This window comes from Nelumbo lutea, chromosome 4, assembly GCF_056320005.1.
Source record: "Nelumbo lutea isolate HS-2025 chromosome 4, American lotus-T2T, whole genome shotgun sequence".
Lineage (NCBI taxonomy): Eukaryota > Viridiplantae > Streptophyta > Magnoliopsida > Proteales > Nelumbonaceae > Nelumbo > Nelumbo lutea.
This window is the reverse complement of record NC_142687.1, coordinates 80,608,761-80,625,356: the sequence shown is the minus strand read 5'-3', so window position 1 is coordinate 80,625,356 and position 16,596 is coordinate 80,608,761. Positions and strand designations below refer to the sequence as shown.

At 37.6% G+C, this 16,596-nt stretch overlaps 1 protein-coding gene across 6 annotated transcripts; it reads right to left on the bottom strand.

Annotated features, from left to right (window-relative positions):
* LOC148861280 (peptidyl-prolyl cis-trans isomerase CYP21-4-like) lies at positions 1-15,672 on the bottom strand. 6 transcript variants are annotated; one of them, XM_088986020.1, is made up of 8 exons: positions 15,403-15,672; positions 13,921-14,106; positions 13,740-13,779; positions 13,489-13,539; positions 2,705-2,790; positions 1,739-1,867; positions 1,492-1,642; positions 1-519 (listed from the first exon to the last, which is right to left on the bottom strand). In XM_088986020.1, the coding sequence occupies exons 2-8, from the start codon at positions 14,067-14,069 to the stop codon at positions 433-435; spliced, it is 693 nt and encodes a 230-aa protein (XP_088842146.1). In that variant the 5' UTR covers positions 14,070-14,106; positions 15,403-15,672; the 3' UTR covers positions 1-432. The 6 variants fall into 6 exon arrangements, with proteins under 6 accessions (XP_088842146.1, XP_088842149.1, XP_088842148.1 ...); XM_088986023.1 differs by having other exon boundaries at positions 15,299-15,413; XM_088986022.1 differs by lacking the exon at positions 15,403-15,672 and adding an exon at positions 15,242-15,382.
* Positions 15,673-16,596: the final 924 nt, after the last annotated feature.

Below are 16,596 nucleotides of genomic sequence, written 5' to 3'. Positions count from 1 at the left end.
TGATCCAACCGCTTCTAACAAACGTGATTTTCTAATTTTAGATGGTTTTCTTGAGTATCATAAACACCTTACAAGCAACTCCTGCAGAATCATAAACACCTTTACAAGGAATGAAGGAATCCTATCCTCACCCATCGGATATTTCCCCAAGTAGTCCCAAAGATTCTGGAGAAAGAAAAGAGTTGCAAAAAAGACTTAAATGCTATTTTACCTCAATGGATGATTATATGCAGAAAGACCCATACTAATAACTTTGTTCAAAACAAGCACAAGATCCTCAGACCTGTTAAACAACCCTCCAAACTCCTGAAATGGGAAAAAAACCAGAGGCACCATGACAAGACTTCTGGAAAAAAAAAAGTTCCAGAATGTAGCTTCTCAGGCAGGTACATCGGAGTGCTGTAATGTTTTTATGAAGGAAGAGAATACACTTCAGACTTCCCGTTTCAGAGTCACATTAATGATCCCTATGGGTGACTTAGGTCGATAGTGTGCATCTGTATCCACCTCTTCAATTTCCTGAACGATACATCATAGACGAGAAATTCCAGTGAGAAAAAATAAATAATAAAAAGGATCCAGCAAATATAAGAGAACATGAAGTTAACAGGAACATGAATCACAGCTGCTTCAGGTCTACCAGTATACCCGAACAAGATCCAACTTGGCTATTATGAATAGGATAATGTTGATGTCTAGCGTGGAAAAATCTAGTAAGGTGTGCTAGAGGTTTGTATGCATAATTTCCCCCTTTGCTTCAGATACAAGTACATTATACACTGCACATTTGTCACTGTGCACAGGCCCCTATCTGACTGTCCAGGTGAGTCTCCTACATAACGTTCGAGACACGTGAAGTATAATGTACTTGTACCTAACATAAGAAAAGAAATTTGTATAGCATTTCTCAAGTCTAATATAAAATTCATTACTGGTTGGAATTCAACAACTGGGGCCCCAGATACATTACAAGTGATTTGGGGTGGGCGAAGCATTGCTAGTTCCTAGCAAATAAAGGTCATTACTCAGTCCAACTGCAGCTTGTCAGCAATGTTACTAGTTTTGAAATGTTAGGTAAAAGCTTTTACCAAAACAAAAAAAAAAAAAAGGAAAGAAAGAAAGAAATGTTAGCTAAAGCTAGTAACTTCTTGATACTAGCCAAAGTAAAAATCATGTTGATTCCAAGGTATACAAGCTAAAAGAGCAGGAATAAATGTGTCCAGTGGGAAACTTGTATAAAGATTTTACTTGATCAGAAACCTATGATAGCTGGATACTTGTAAATGGGTTATGTATCATGTTGAATACTTGAATTTTTAGTGTATATCCTGCATCCGATACTGTATCCAGGTAGCATAGAAAAAGTACAGAAAATGCCAGGTTTAGTTTCTACTTATCAGTAAATAAATTGGAAGCTGATCTATTACCAAAATAATCCCCATCTGCAAGAAAAAAAAATGGGTTTGCAAGTGAGCAAGGGAGAGAGAGTACCTGGACAACATCTTCTCCCTTGATGACCCGTCCAAATACAATAAGCTTATCACTTAAATCCGGGATAGGTGCAGTTGTGATAAAAAGTTCAAATCCTTTGTCATCGTGTTTAGTTTTCGAAGTTCCAAGCATAAATGCTTCATGCTTTGGACTGGATGTTTGCGCATATAAAGCACAATTGTTAGAACTCTGAACAATAAAAGTAACCTTAAAGCAATAAAGGAAAGTGGTGTATATGCTAGAAGACCTTATACTATCAGGTTTTCCTTTCATTGTCCAATCTTCTGCAGCTCCCAGTCTTTGGAAGTCTCCAGCCTGGATCACATAGTTTTTTATCACACGATGAAAAAGCATCCCCTTGAAGTGCTCCCTTTGACTGCAAAACCAGATACTATATCAAATTCTACAAAGAATATGGAATGAAATGGACACATGTAGGACAAGGAATAGATGGATGTTATATGGTTACCAGAGATTCAAGATAGAAAATTGGCAATGCAAACACTAGGTTTCCATATCAGATAAATATCCCCCAGGCCCAAACTAATCCACTAATTTCAAGTAAGCAATACTCAATTATTCCTACTGTAAACCATTCTTTAACCTACCATGCTTTTAGGAGTGAGATTTAATAGTGAAAGGGAACTGTCAAGTGGTTATCCACTGGATATTGTTGAGGGGAAGACATCTTTACCTTCTAGGTTTCAGATTAGAGAAGCAAAATCTTTTGCGACTCACATGAACAGCTTGTTCAGGTGGATTCTAAGAGCTGCAAACAATATGGCTGATGCTTTAGCTAGGAAAGGGCCAAGGGGTCAGCAAAGATATCTTAGTTTGGAATATCCTGACTCGGGAATTCTGTAACATTTTCTTGGTTGTTTGTGCAACAGATAATCAACTGTAACCAGGTCTCAGCTGAACATTAATGCCTCCTCCAGTTTCCTATCTTTCCTGTTTCTCTACTATGTTATTCATTCTATTAATAAAATTCTAGTTTCTTTTTGGTATTAAATAAAATTCTAATTTCTGATGCTTATGAAAAGAGGGAAAGGGGGAAAAAACTCTTTTGCATTAACTACCAAGTACCAAATAAGAATTATAAATGCTCTCATGGTAAAAATAGAAAGACCATTTATCTTTGGGAAATAAAGGCAATTCAAGACAATTCAAGCTATGGATGTGGAAGTATATAGTGACAAATTCAAATACTCACCATGAGTCAAGAAATTTATCCACGATCTCAGGATAACCTTCCTTGTACAGTTCCACTGTAATCAAACCTTTTGAGGTATTTAGGATCTAATACAAAGAACAACGTAAATAAACATAAATAGGAGATCAAATATAAATGGAAAAAAAAGAAGGAATGTAGCTTAAATGGTTATAAACAAATAAAAAAAGGGACATTACCGAATGTTGGTCCCAGCTATCTGGTATGAACCAAAAAAAGAAAGAATAAACAAATTTTGCATAACCAAAACCAATCATTTTTATTAGTTACTAACACCCATTTTTTCATCATCTAGAGAATAAGAAAAATAAGAGGTGGATTTAATAAAAGCTGAAATGTTGGCTCTTCTGTTTGGCTTCAGGAGCACCATCTATAGTAGACAAGGTGTCGCCTAGGCAACAAGGCATCCACCTAGGTGACAAAAATCACAAGGCACATGCCTTACAAGAATATTATTATTATTATGCATGTCAAAACATCTTATTATATGTTATATATATCCAAATATTTTAGGAAGACAAAAAAGAAAGAAAGAAGTAGAGAATAAAAAGTTTTCTTTTTTCTTTCAGGTCTGTCCCTAATTATTTTTCCTTTCTTGTCACTCTCTTAAAAAAATTATTGGTATTAAATTATAACCTTCTTTAGTTGCTAATAATTTTTTTTGACATATGATGGCTCTAATAAAGTATTAAATAATCTTAAAATTTACTCAAAATGCTAATGAATTCTAGATATAATAATTTTCTATGTTTTGAAAAGAAAATTAGATATAATAATTTTTCTATGTTTTGAAAAGAAAATTAATGTTGATAGTAAAGACTAAAGAGCATTATTTTTTAAAAGGAATTAAAAAACAGTAATAATTAAAAATTCAAATCTGAAAATTTGAAGGAATGAAATATTTTTAAAAACCTACTAGATCAAATCTCAATATTGAAGTCCTCAATATGCAAAGGGTCTAAGCAACCAGTTTTCAAGCAAGGAAAAACAATGCTTTTTTTTTATGCCCTGAGAATCAGCTAATTGGGGAGTGAGTGAACAGCAATGGTGAATGGCATGGGCGGTTGGAGTGAGTGAATGACAGCAGTACCCAGTTGGTGGTTGCAAGTTGTTTAATCAATGTTCTGAGAAAAAAGCAGTAGGGGAGCTCCTCAACCACCATGGAGGAGGGGAAAACCAAGATGTAATGACTTCTAAAGAGGGGATTGAGTGGTTGATGAGATAAAAGGGTTGAATCGCAGTTAAAGAGGGGTAGCAAGGTTGCAATCTTGACCATAGGGAGGTGATTGTGAAGTTGTATGAGAGTTGATAGCCAGCAACCAGGACAACAGGGAGAGCAAGGAGTACCTAAGAAGATGTGTGGTTGGAAATTTTGAAAGCAACCCACCTTTACCAGCATCATCCTTGAGTCCTATTCTGAAGAGAAAATAGGATTTATTGCTGTGCCCAGAAGTTCGTCAATTACCTCAAGGTATGTTCTTGATCCTACTACCGTCAAAGAGGGAGGACAAAAGAGTAATACAGGACTATCCCCAAGGACTGGTCATTGACGCCTTTAGATTTTGGTTCGGCAACTAGTATCCAAGAGTGGGGATGTTACGAAGGATGAATGGGATGCTTCCTCTTGTTGGATAAGAGCTTTTGGCTTGTCGATGCACTTGTGGAACGGCATACTTAATGAAAATGTGGGTGAACCTTTTGGAGGCTTCTTTTTTTTTTTTTTTTTGAGAGAGAAAGAAAGTAAAGTATCATTGTATTAAATATGAACAAAATATACAGCAAGATAAAGTATTAAAGGAACCAGAAAAACTGATCCCTCTAAACTTAAACCCCACCCTGCTTTACAAGAAGATTATCCTGTACAAAAAAGGACTCAAAACCTATACCCCTAACCAGCCTGTTACCAGACAACCAAGAAAACTCCTATATGGCCAAAGATAGTTGTAAAAAGGTTTGCATGAAGGTGAGTTGGCAAGGGTTCCATTCCACAACTTCAGTCAATGTGGTGTTTGAAGGGGTCATGTATGTTGTTGCTATCTAGCCAATTTTCCTCCCAAGCATCATGACAATCCTAGAAAAACTTGGGCAAGAAAAAGGTTATTTATGTTCAAGAAGGTGCAAGACTCCTCAGGAAGAAATGATGGAGGAGCCAGGAGGGGATGGAGTGTGGCTACAATCAACTCCCAGGAATCCTTTGGATGTGCAAGGCAAACTAGGAGCCCAAACAGGGGTAGGAGTTAAGATGATAGGGGACACAACCGACTGGATAGAAGATTTAAGGCCCACTAGAAAACAGAATTGCAAGACTCCTAGGCAAGTTCTTTACATAGAAGTAGATCAAAGGAGGGGACTGTGCATTAAATCTGGTCTTCCTCGAACTCAAAGCCAAAACCTGGCCCAGATCTAGGTCGTTATATCTCACCTCGAAATTCAAAGAGCTGTTAGGGAGATCTCAACCATCCATGTGTTGGGAATAGGATGGCTAGAGATATGGGATCAAAGGAGAAAATTTTTGAAATTCAAAATGTCCCATGGGACCTCCTCAAGGTTTCAATAAGAGAAGTGCTAGCTGAATTGCCTCTAGAGCATCCAATGTGGGCTGGTTATGGTTGACACTCAAGGCCCAAGCCCAATGATTCAAAATGTCCCATGGGACCTCCTCAAGGTTTCAATAAGAGAAGTGCTAGCTGAATTGCCTCTAGAGCATCCAATGTGGGCTGGTTATGGTTGACACTCAAGGCCCAAGCCCAATGATTCCTGATGGAAACAATCTAGGTCCACAAACAGGTAAACAGTCTACACCGACTCAGCCCCAACCGGACTAGGCTCAACCTAAGCAAAATGGAATCTCAAACCAACCACAATAACCCCTGCCCATTGAGGACTCTATAAACTAAGCGAAAGAAGAAATGAAGATTCAAAAGTGGAAAGGAGCCAATGAAGGTGGTTTTCAGTTTTCCACAGCTCCATCTTATGGTGACTAGAGGAAGTGACATTGATCCAAGAGGAAGGCCTCGAAAACCCTCGTGCAATAATTGTGAGGTTGCAATTGCATCATCCGAAACAAGGAGTGGTAGTGCCTCCAAAAGAGAAACCAACAAGATGGCAAAACGCTGGTGTTGTTGGAGTCAAAGAAGGTGGACAAATAAGTGATATCAGTTTCACCCCTAACAATGGTGGCAGGAGATGATAATGAAAATGGGGCAAGGCTGATTATGAAGCTCGACGATTCAAGAGCTACAAATCAAGAACCTCTCCAATTGTCCTGGGCAGATGAAGTCGAGTAGGAAAATAAAATAAATCAGAGAAAGGTTGTGGTATCTCATATTGGTGAGATCGAATATTACACATAAGAAAATTCTTGGGAGTATCCTTCGGTGGCCACGTGGAAGAAGTACTAGCTAGCTCTATTCAAAGCAATAGAGAAGAGAAATTCCAAGCAAGGGGAAGAAGCCTTGAATGATTTGATCAAGGGGTCACATATGCAGAGAGAAAAGAAGAGGCTTAACTGGACCATGAATGAAGGGGCACCCTCAGCAAGTAAGTCATGCACCTATGTGGAGTACCAAAGGGCAAGGTGGTAATAAGGGCAAGAGGAGTTTGTGTGGAGGTAAGGCAATTTCTTAGTCTCAATCATGAAATTTTCAATTATTTCTTGGAATGCTTGGGGCTTGGGGGACCTGAGGAATAGAACAGGGGTGAAAATTTTGATTGAAAATTGTAGGAAAAGGGAAGTGAGTTTCAGCTTTCAACTGGTTTGGTTGGGTGGAAATCGAACAGGCGCTTAACAGAGGTAGGAGTAGAGGAAGAAGATGATGCTAGTTTTGGAACAAAAAAAGTTTTCAATTTTAGTGGGGTTGACATGTTGGATCTGTTGGATTTCCGAGACTTTGGGAAAGGAAAGAGGGATGACTTGTGGAAGAGTTCGAAAAAAGGGAGAGGGGCTTGGGGCCCACTCGGTGTCAGCTCAAAAGAAGGCTGGGGTAGGCCCGTTAGATTTAGTGGACACTGTTATTATGGGAAAGATAGAGGGTGTGAATAAATCAATGAATCAAGAGAAAAAGGATCTAGGGTTTGTAGGGGGAGTGGAAAGGCACCAACACCACGTTTACAAGGGATGTTCAACGAAGGGAAAGGAGATGCTACCAGGGCCCACTCTCCAAAGTCTTTTCAAAATCCTTTTTTTTTATGAATGTCTTTTCAAAATCTTACAAGAAAGTCTATCGTCCCATCCAGTTTAAGGGTTAACAGAAAAGGCATAACTCCTTGTAAAAGACAACCTAGCAGATCCGGTTTGAACAAGAAAGAGATTAAAGATGTTGAAGGGAAGAAGCAGATCTTTGAGAGGCATGCAAAGAAGAGGACTACTTTTGGCGCAACCCAAAGTCTTGGAAAAAAGTGTGGATGGTCCAAGCTGTTGGACTCAAAGTAGGGGAGAATCGGTAGAGGACTTCAAAGGTGCAACTATAAAGGAGAGCTCTGTTGAAGTGATTTAAAACTCAGCAGGGAGGATGGTCCTGGCTGTTGCGATCAAATTAGGGTGGGGAGATGCGAAAACACAACTTCAAAGGAGATCTCTGTTTCAACATCCAAGGGCTCTTCTCCTACTGAGAAGGAACTCACGACTAATGATGTTAGGGAACGAAGTGATGGAGACTGGCCTAACAGAGAAGGGGTATGTCTCGAGCAATGTTTTAAAAGGTGTGGGAGGCATACGCCTGGAAGCGTGCCTCCATGCGAGGCACTCCCAAAACGCCCTGAGGCATATGCTAGAGGCGCTGACACCTCTGAGGCATGTGCCTCAGGTGCAAGAGGCATTATGCCTCATGCTCTTTTTTCATGAAGCGTGCTAGAGGCATACGCCTCATGCTCCTTTTTCATGAGGCGTGCTAGAGGCGTACGCCTCATGCAAATCTTATATAAAAAGACAGAAAAAAGAAAAAGAAAAAAGAAAAAAGGGAAAGGAAAGGAAAGGAAAGGAAAAGAAAAGAAAGGGAAGGGAAAGAAAAAGAAAGAGAAGAAAAAAAGAGAAAAGGAAAGAAAAGAAAAGAAAAGGAAGGGATTTCAACTAATGTCATGCATCTTTATTCTTCTTAATATAAAAGATTTTTATTAAAAATAAAGAAAAAATGAGATCCCCCCTTCGAATTCATCCTCCTCCTAACCCCCTCTTCTTAAGGAGGCGTAGGCTTATGCCTCCTTGTGTTCGGGAGGCTTACGCCTCTTGCGTTCTGAACTACGCCTCACGCCTCTAGGTAGTGGAATTCCTCGTGTCATGCCTCCGCATTTTAAAACATTGGTCTTGAGAGGGACTGCTGATGCCGTCTTAGAAGGAACCATTTTATTTAGAGGTTGAGGAAGAAAAAATCAGAGCGAGGAAATTGGTAGGATGGGGAAGCAAAGAAAGTTTTAAAGGTGGTTGAGCCTGTGACAGCCAAAAAACTTCGAAGAGCCTCTAAAGTAAGATATGCTCATACTATTCATGTAACCAAAGTCTTCTCGCCTGAAGCTTGGATTGGTCGGGACTGGGCCTACAAAGAACTTTTAAAAAGTGTATAAGAGGAAGAGCAGTACGACTATTAAACCAACAAATAAAGTTTTGACAAAAAGAATTCTCAGTGCGCCCCTAACCCGAGTAAGCAGCTGGAGACTGGCCAACAACATGAAGCTGCAAGAAGGATTCCATTTCTATTGTGGAAAACCTTGATAAAAGTCTCGAAAGAAAGGTGGAGAAATCTGGAAGTATTTCTATTGAGGCAGCAGCTAAAAGGATGTAGAAATTGGTAAAGTCTTGGGGTTGTCCTTCTGGGGAGGTGAGGAATTTGCCAAGAAAGCGTTTGAAGAGTTTGAGAGAAAGAAGAAGGAAGAAAGTCGAGAAAGGAGAATTGGAGGGAAATGGGATGAAGATGGTGATAACCAAGAGGAGGTTTCTATAGGGGAAGATTAGGTCTTTCCTCTGTTAAACTCATCTTGCACGCGGTGCAGCTGACCTTTCTTTATTGGTTTCATCGAGGATCTGTTCCAGAGGAGTTAATTTTCTTTTTCTCAGAGTTTTTCTTTTCTTTCTTTTCTTTTGCAGGCTGTTGTTAGTGTAAGTGTCTAAGTTAGTCTGTTCTTCTCTTGGGTGATTTCTTATCACCTACCTTCTGTATTCTCTTTTTATTTTAATGGAATTTTCTTACTTACTTTTCAAAAAAAAAAAGTGTCTATTACTCCCTTCAATAGGTGCTTCTGGGGAATCCTAATGGCTTGGGATGGAGAAATGTTTAGGAGGCTGGATCATTGGGTCAGCAAGTTTACAGTCTTAGCACTATTTCAGAATAATATAGACAATGAGACATGGGTTCTATCAGCAGTGTATGGACCAACCTTCTCGGGTCTCAAAGAAGCCTTTTTGAATGAATTGGACTTGGCGGCAACTAGATGGGGATTCTGGTGCTTAGCAGGAGACTTTTAACATCATCTGTTTCTACTATGAAAAGAAGGGGAATCCAAGGTTAACTAGAGAGATTGAGGTGTTTTGGAATTTGTTAACAGATGGAATCTAATGGACCTACCTCTTCAAGGTGCAAAGTTCACATGGAGCAATTTAAGGTCTAAACCTATGATGTCAAAGTTAGATCAGTTTCTCATTGACAACAGATGGGGAGATAAGTTTGGTGAAATCAGCTAGGAGGCCTTCCCTGGGCCAACTTCAGATCATAGATCCATCATTCTGAAGATTGGCAACACCCAAAGGAAGGACTGACCATTTTGGTTAGAGCTTATTTTATTTTAACTTCCAGGTCTATGGAAAAATTGGAAGAGTGGCGGAATGAAGCTGAAGTTGTGGTTGAAGGTACTCCATGTTTTGTTTTCTAGTCCAAGTTAAAAGTTTAAAAGCAGAAGATTAAAGATCAGTGCAAGCAGGAAGCTAGGCTGGATCACACTTTGAAGTAACATGATAAATTGGATTGGTATGGCTGGCTCACACTTTGAAGGAGATAAAGAAGTAGCAGAGCTTATACTAAAATTCTACAAAGATTTTTTTTTCTTAGCAAAGGAGGTGGACAGACCACAGCTAGATTGCCCCAATTTCTCTCAAATCTCAGTTCAGGAAAGTTATATCTTGGAAAAGCCCTTTTGAGGAGAATGAGATCTCGCAAGCCATAAATGATTTAGTGGGCGATAAGGCCCCTGGACCAGACAGTTTCCCTATCACTTTCTATAAGAAGTGCTGGCATTTTATTAAGCAAGATTTATTGGCTGTTTTGCAGATTCTATGTCAGTGCTGAATTGGCAGATTGCAGATGCTACAAAATCTACTTTCATTTCTTTGATTCCAAAGAAGCGAGATGCATCAGATATAGAGGACTATAGACCTATCAGCCTAATTGGTAGCATCTAGATACTGTCTGAAAAGTTTTGGCTAATAGGTTGAGGAGTTTGTTGGGTCCAATTATCTCCCATCTCAAGGTGCATTTATTGATGACAGATAGATTTTAGATTGATCCTTAGTGGTGAGACTCAAGGCTCAAAGAAGAAGATCTGGGAGTAATTTGCAAATTAGATATGGAAAAGGCATATGATCATGTGCAGTTGGGCTTTGTTGACTACCTCCTCAAAAGAATGGGTTTCAGAATGAAATGGAGAAAGTGAATGAATTGCTTTCCTGCTGCATCTAAAGTTTCAGTTTTGATTAATGGCAGGCAAAGAGGTGATCCTATATCCCCCTTCCTGTTTTGCAGTGAAGAGGGGTATTTGTCAAGGTGATCCTATATTCTCCTTCCTGTTTATCATTGTTGCAGATGCTTTAAGTAGACCGATTGATAGAGCCGTCTCTTAGAGGGATTTTGGGTCTGTTTGGTTCCCTGTAATAGGTGCTTAGAATCGGAATCAGAAAAGCCCTTTCCAATTCCAGCTGTTTGTTTGGTTGGAAAGAGGATTCCAGTTCCCATTCTTGGTGGAATGGGATTCCCATTCTAGAGTTCCTCAAAAAGTAAGAACTTCTAACAAAAAAAACCCAGACACTAAGATTAATAAAGTATTAGTAAAATAGTGAAATATTATTAAAGTAATAATAAGATACTTTAATAAATAATAATAATAATAAATAGTAATAAGATATTAATAAGGTAATAAAATAATAATTATATATTAATAATTAAGTCATAAGTAATATTAAAATAAGAAAATAATAATAATATATGATAAGATAATAAATTATTAATAAACTAGCAATAAAGATTAGTAAAATAATAATATATTAATAAAGTATTCATAAATTAATAATAAAATACTAAGATATTAATTATAAAATATTAATATGATATTATTAATTTAATATTAATATTATATGAATAGGTAAATTAGCCAGCTGGAAAAAGAATTATCCTATCCAGGGGAAGTAAAATTACTTAAATACTGAGTGTTGTGTCAAACATTCCTACCTACTTTATGTCCCTGTTTAGAGCCCCAGCCTCAGTTTTGAATACCATTGAGAAACTGAGAAGAGACTTCCTATGGAACGGTAAAGAGGAAGAGAAGAAGATGCATCTAGTGGCTTGGGCAGAGGTATGTGAGCCCAAACGTCTAGGAGGAGTTGGTATTTGACCACTAAACATATTAATACTGCTCTCCTATCTAAGTGGTTGTAGTGGTTTGGTACTAAGAAGAATGAACTTTGGAGGAAAGTAATAAAACGGAAGTATGGGGAGGCTGACCTGGGGTTGGAATCAGGCCCTATTAATGAAACCTATGGCACTGGTTTGTGGAAGGAAATCAGGATTAACGGGGATATTTTTTTCAAGTATGTTACCCTAGGAACAGGGTGAGAGCATTCTCTTCTGAAAAGATTGGTGGTGAGGAAATGGTTCACTCAGCTGTGCTTTCCCCATTGCTCTGGCACAAGATAAAGATGCCCATATCTGCAATTGTTATGAGGAGAATGCAAATCAGATTGCATGGCGACCCAGATTGAGAAGAAATGTCAATGATTGGGACTTGGACATCCTACTAGCTATGATGCAGATTCTGGAACAGGTAAAACCTCGCCAGCACTAGAAGATTGTTTCTGGTGGCCAAAGGAAAAATCAGTAGTTTTCACAGTTAGATCAATGTTTCAAAATCTTGTGAAGAGATGGAAAAGCCCTCTTGGGTGTTTATCTGGAAGTAGAAGGTTCCCTCAAAGGTGATAATTCTTTCTCTGAGCTGCTATCAAGGGTAAAATACCAACTATAGACGTGCTGAGAAGAAAAGGAATGTTTATTATCAACTACTGCTGCCTATATGGACAAGTCAAGGAAAGCATACAGCATTTACTAGTAGCCTGCAGCTTCTCCTATTCTATTTGGTCTCATGCCTTGCAGCTGTTTGGAGTGTGTTGGGCCATGCCTTCTGATATTTGGTCCTCAGTTTCTTCTTGGAGGTCCCAAGCTTTCAGCAAGAGGGGTAATGTACTTTGGAATATGACTACTCTAGTCATCTGTTGATGTATTTGCAGGGAGAGAAATGGCAGAACTTTCAAATATCATTCCCCTCATTGAGAAGTGGTGTGCCAAGATAAAAAGAGCTCTGCTCGAATGGGTATCTATCGATGCTTTGTTCAGGGGTTTGCAGTTCAATGACCTTCAGCAATCTTGGGGAAGAATTCTTTGGGATAATAACTTTTCTGTGTAATGGCCTCAAAGGAATCTTGAAATACATCTTAGTTGTACTAGGCTATTGAGGAAACCTCTCCTCCTACAGCCATTTATCTTTATTGGTTATGAATGAAACTTTCAACACCTTACCAAAAGATTCCATTCCTAACCCTAGAAGATCAGCCCTCTGAGTCTGAGGCAAGCCCAAAGAAGTCCATTCAACGGTTCAGGGCAGCGCTACCAAGCTCAATTTTTGGCCTTTATATATAGAGATGTTTTGTGATTCTAGTTGCCATTCATTGTATTTTAGAGTCAGGGATCAGCTACTAGTTGTAATTGTCGTAGCTTCTTTAATGGGAATTTTGCTAGTTGAGATCCTATATGCATGAATTAAAGCTTCAAATATTTGAAGTCCATTAGTAGTGTACAAACAACAAGAAAAGGTAATAATTTAGAAGTTGGCAAACCATTATAAGGGTGTAAAATACATAAAAATCTACAAAAAAAAAATAAAAAAGGGCATATTAAAAAGGGTGTGCACCTGGGCTGAGGCATGGGGTGCACCAAGAATGCACCTTTTAAAAGGGGCTTTGGCTAGGTTCAGGCAAGATGCATAATGTATGCATGCACCTCACCTATGCACCTAGGCCTTGCAACGCTGGATAAAGTGGTTACTTTTTGTTTTGGTTTTATCCTACACTTCTCAATATAGTAGCTTATTTCTCTTTTTTAAAGGAAATTTGATAGTTACCATCCAGAAAAAAGAAAAATATTATACATGTATTAGACTATTAGTATAAATGCTTGTCCCGGTGTGAATAGTCAGGTTTTGTAGCTGTGTTGAAAATATAAAATCTGCAGTTGCAGGATGGTTTACTTTCTAAAATAATGTAGTTTATTTTTGTATTTTTACATCCATGGATATAAACTTTATGTAAAAAAACATAACTATTGATTGACTTAGGGGAGGTACTTAACTTGATTTAATCACTATTCTAGCTAATTAAATGAGCACAAAATTTTTCTCATTCAAATATGAATAAGAACAGTTAAGCAACAAACAAAATGATTGTCATATCCAGTTGTATAATATATACTTCACCACACCAAGGTGGAAACTCATTATTTTTATGAGAAGAAACTTACAGCAAAACTAGGAAGATCAAATTTCTTTGGATCTCCAACTGTATCAACATCCTGTGGCATAAAAATATATAACAAATAAAAAAGAGCTACTTAAAGAAAAAACATTGTAATAACTCAAAAACAGGCAACAAAGAAGGGAATCAATCTGATCATTAGAAGGCACAGCAAAAATAACACATCAAGAAGATACCAAAATGTTGAAGGAAATAAAAACAGGAACATGATTTAAAAAAAAAAAAAAGTGAATATACCACAAGATTTGGCAAGCCATTATCTAGTTGGTTTCTTGACCTACAAAGTGGTGAAGAACTTAGTTAGAGAACGTAACACTAACAGTAATTAAGTATTTCCATTTTAAATTCCATCCACAAGGATCATAATATTAACTGGAAGATGGTGAGAGTTGAAAAGCAGAAAATCAACAACACCAACCTTTGAGACCAATGTCGATATGTAGCAACTAAGCACAAAACAATCAAAACAACAATTAAGTTGCAAGTGACAATTGTACTCAGACTTATTCGAGTTGGACCCTTCTTTTTGCTTTGGAGCAGCAGCGCTTGAGGTTTGATCCTTGCCATCAGCTGTAACCTTCAACTACAAACTTCCACAAAATCCCTGTATATGTGAACAAAACCTGATTTAGGAATTATACTCAGCACTCACGCCAAATAAAGCAAGAAGTTTTAACTAACAATCCAAAAGAGGATGAATATAGTACATCATTTTCATTCTAGTCAAAGTTTGCCAACTTTTAAGTCAGTAAAATATCCAGACATGGCCATAAAAAGCATAGACCAACAACTTGAAAAAATTATAAGGAACCCAAAAAGAGATTGTGATATAAAGAGTGAATGATGGTAAAGAAACCTAGGTTCTTTCTCTTCGAAATAAGAATCACCTTGCTTGCAAACAAAATGAGAAACAAAAAAGGTAGTGGGAATCCTTGAAAAGAACCTGCTGAATGGTGAATAAACAGACTGACACTAGTGAAGATACCAAAGAAAATACATTTTTAAAGAAATGGTTATCAGTATAAAAACGGAAATGAATGATATAAGATCTAAAACCATACATACAGGTTTATATCATTCAATGGAAAGAACAGAACTTGACTGGAAGAAGAAATGAATAATAAGCTTTTATGGCTATCCCTTGAAACATTCCATCAGAAACCCAGTAAAAACAAGATACCTACAAGTGTCACAAAATGTTGAAAGAAGGAAAAAAGGAAGCATAAAAGGCTTCTTACTTCACCAAAAAATTACTATTGCTTCATTCAAAGCTTTCAAAAATAAAATCTGGATCCTTTATCTTTATCAATAAAATCTCCCTCAGAAACCAAAGTATTCCTAAACCGAACTCCGAAAAGTCCAAAAGGAACCCATGTGCAAAACCGAACTCATACCTAAATCTTATTATGATGATAATCAGAAAGAAAGATTGGACCAAAACTCGAACAGTTAAAGGCAGATCCAGAGTTAATAGTTTAGAATCCGCCCTTTAAATCCTTAGAAGAACGTAGAGACATAATAATTCGCAGAAAACCAAAACAAAACTTGGAAGGCGGGCAGTTGAAATTTACGGTTCCAAAGTCAACACGACAGAGAGACAAGACAGAGATAGATCTTTTACGCAAATTGAAACTTAGAAGGACATTGAAAACTCCGAATTCAGATCCAAAAACGAAAGCCCATATCAAGTAGAATGAAAAAATTAAATAAAAAAAGAAAGGGAGAGAGGACAAGCAAACCTGAGAAAACCAGAATGACGCGCTTGGAAATTAAAATTTCAAATAAAAAGAGCGAACCTGGAAACGTTAGCGACTGTACTTTTTGATGGTAATTAAATTCTTCCAAATTTTATCTTTTAATGATAGATTCTAAACTATTCTACCATGTTAGCAGACTGTACCTGGAAAATACAAGTCGGAAGAAAGAGAAAGCTGTGGGGGTTTGAGACTTTTGGATAAATGAGAGATTAGGTGAGGTGCGGAACCAATTTCTTGATTTCTTCTTGACTGCTTTTCTTCTCTCATCTCCCCTCCCCTCGATTATCTTCACGTGGACTGTTACTATCACGATTCAGTAATTCAAATCGGGTAGGCGAATTCGGGTTGTAGCTTTATATGCAACCATGCAAGTGTGAAGTTGCTGGCCTAGACCATTACAAAATATACATCCCGCAATGTTGCAAGAGATTGATTTAAAGATATAACTGAAAAGTCTGAAATTACAGAGGCCGGTATCATTAAGACGATAGAGAATTAAAGAAAGGGTAAATTTCTTAAACGAAATTTATCAATGGCCTCGTATGGCGCATTTTTTTTATGATCTTTTGGTATTGAGTTTTTGCATGAAGATTTGAATAACCCGAAAGATGTTTGACAGGTACATGTCTTTTCATGCATCTGTTCATGTATTTTCATGGGATAATAAAACATGAAAGATGTGGAAGCTTCCCAAAATCAATTCAAAATAGGCTTTTCATGTCTTTTTAGTGTTCCGTATTTTGGCAACTAGATCTTCCGTCGCCAAATAGAAATAGGCCGAAATTTGGTTTGTTCAACTTGTAAATAACCAAAAGACCGTGTGGAAAGATGCACCAAACGGGCCGTATACCATTACTGTTTCAGTATTGTCTTAAAGTATCCCTATTATTTTTAACAATTATTGCCATCATTAAATTATAATAGAAAAAATAAAATATTGAATATGTCTTCTACTATTTCTAAAATTTTCAAAATAAAACTCAATTGATGAAAAATTTTCATTGCCACCACCGTTGCTATATCCATTGTCTGCAACCACCATTGCTACATCCATCAAGTAACTTATATCTTTGTTCTTTACATGGCATTTTTGGTTGTTAAAAGCTATTGACCGAGAGATGAGATTAATGACATGATCCCATGGTTGGATCTAAGAGGAAAAATGTTGTTAGCAGTCATTGGTGATGGTTGGTGAAAAAAAAAAAAAAACTTCTCTATTTTGCAGTGAAAAAATAATAAGAATATAGGAGTAGAAGTGAAACAAAGATTAAAGAGAATTAGATGAGCAGCTTGGTAAAACTCAATTACCCAATACACAGCAAGACCAGCTGAATAGC

What these genes read in the sequence shown, in the direction of transcription:
- LOC148861280 (XM_088986020.1), bottom strand. Translation starts at nt 14,069, where the DNA reads ATGGCAAGGATCAAACCTCAAGCGCTGCTGCTCCAAAGCAAAAAGAAG. An exon ending in GATAAATTTCTTGACTCATG is followed by an intron (nt 1,868 to 2,704) that starts GTGAGTATTTGA and finishes CTGGTTTTGCAG; the next exon opens with TCAAAGGGAGCACTTCAAGG. An exon ending in GGAAAACCTGATAGTATAAG is followed by an intron (nt 1,643 to 1,738) that starts GTCTTCTAGCAT and finishes GCAAACATCCAG; the next exon opens with TCCAAAGCATGAAGCATTTA.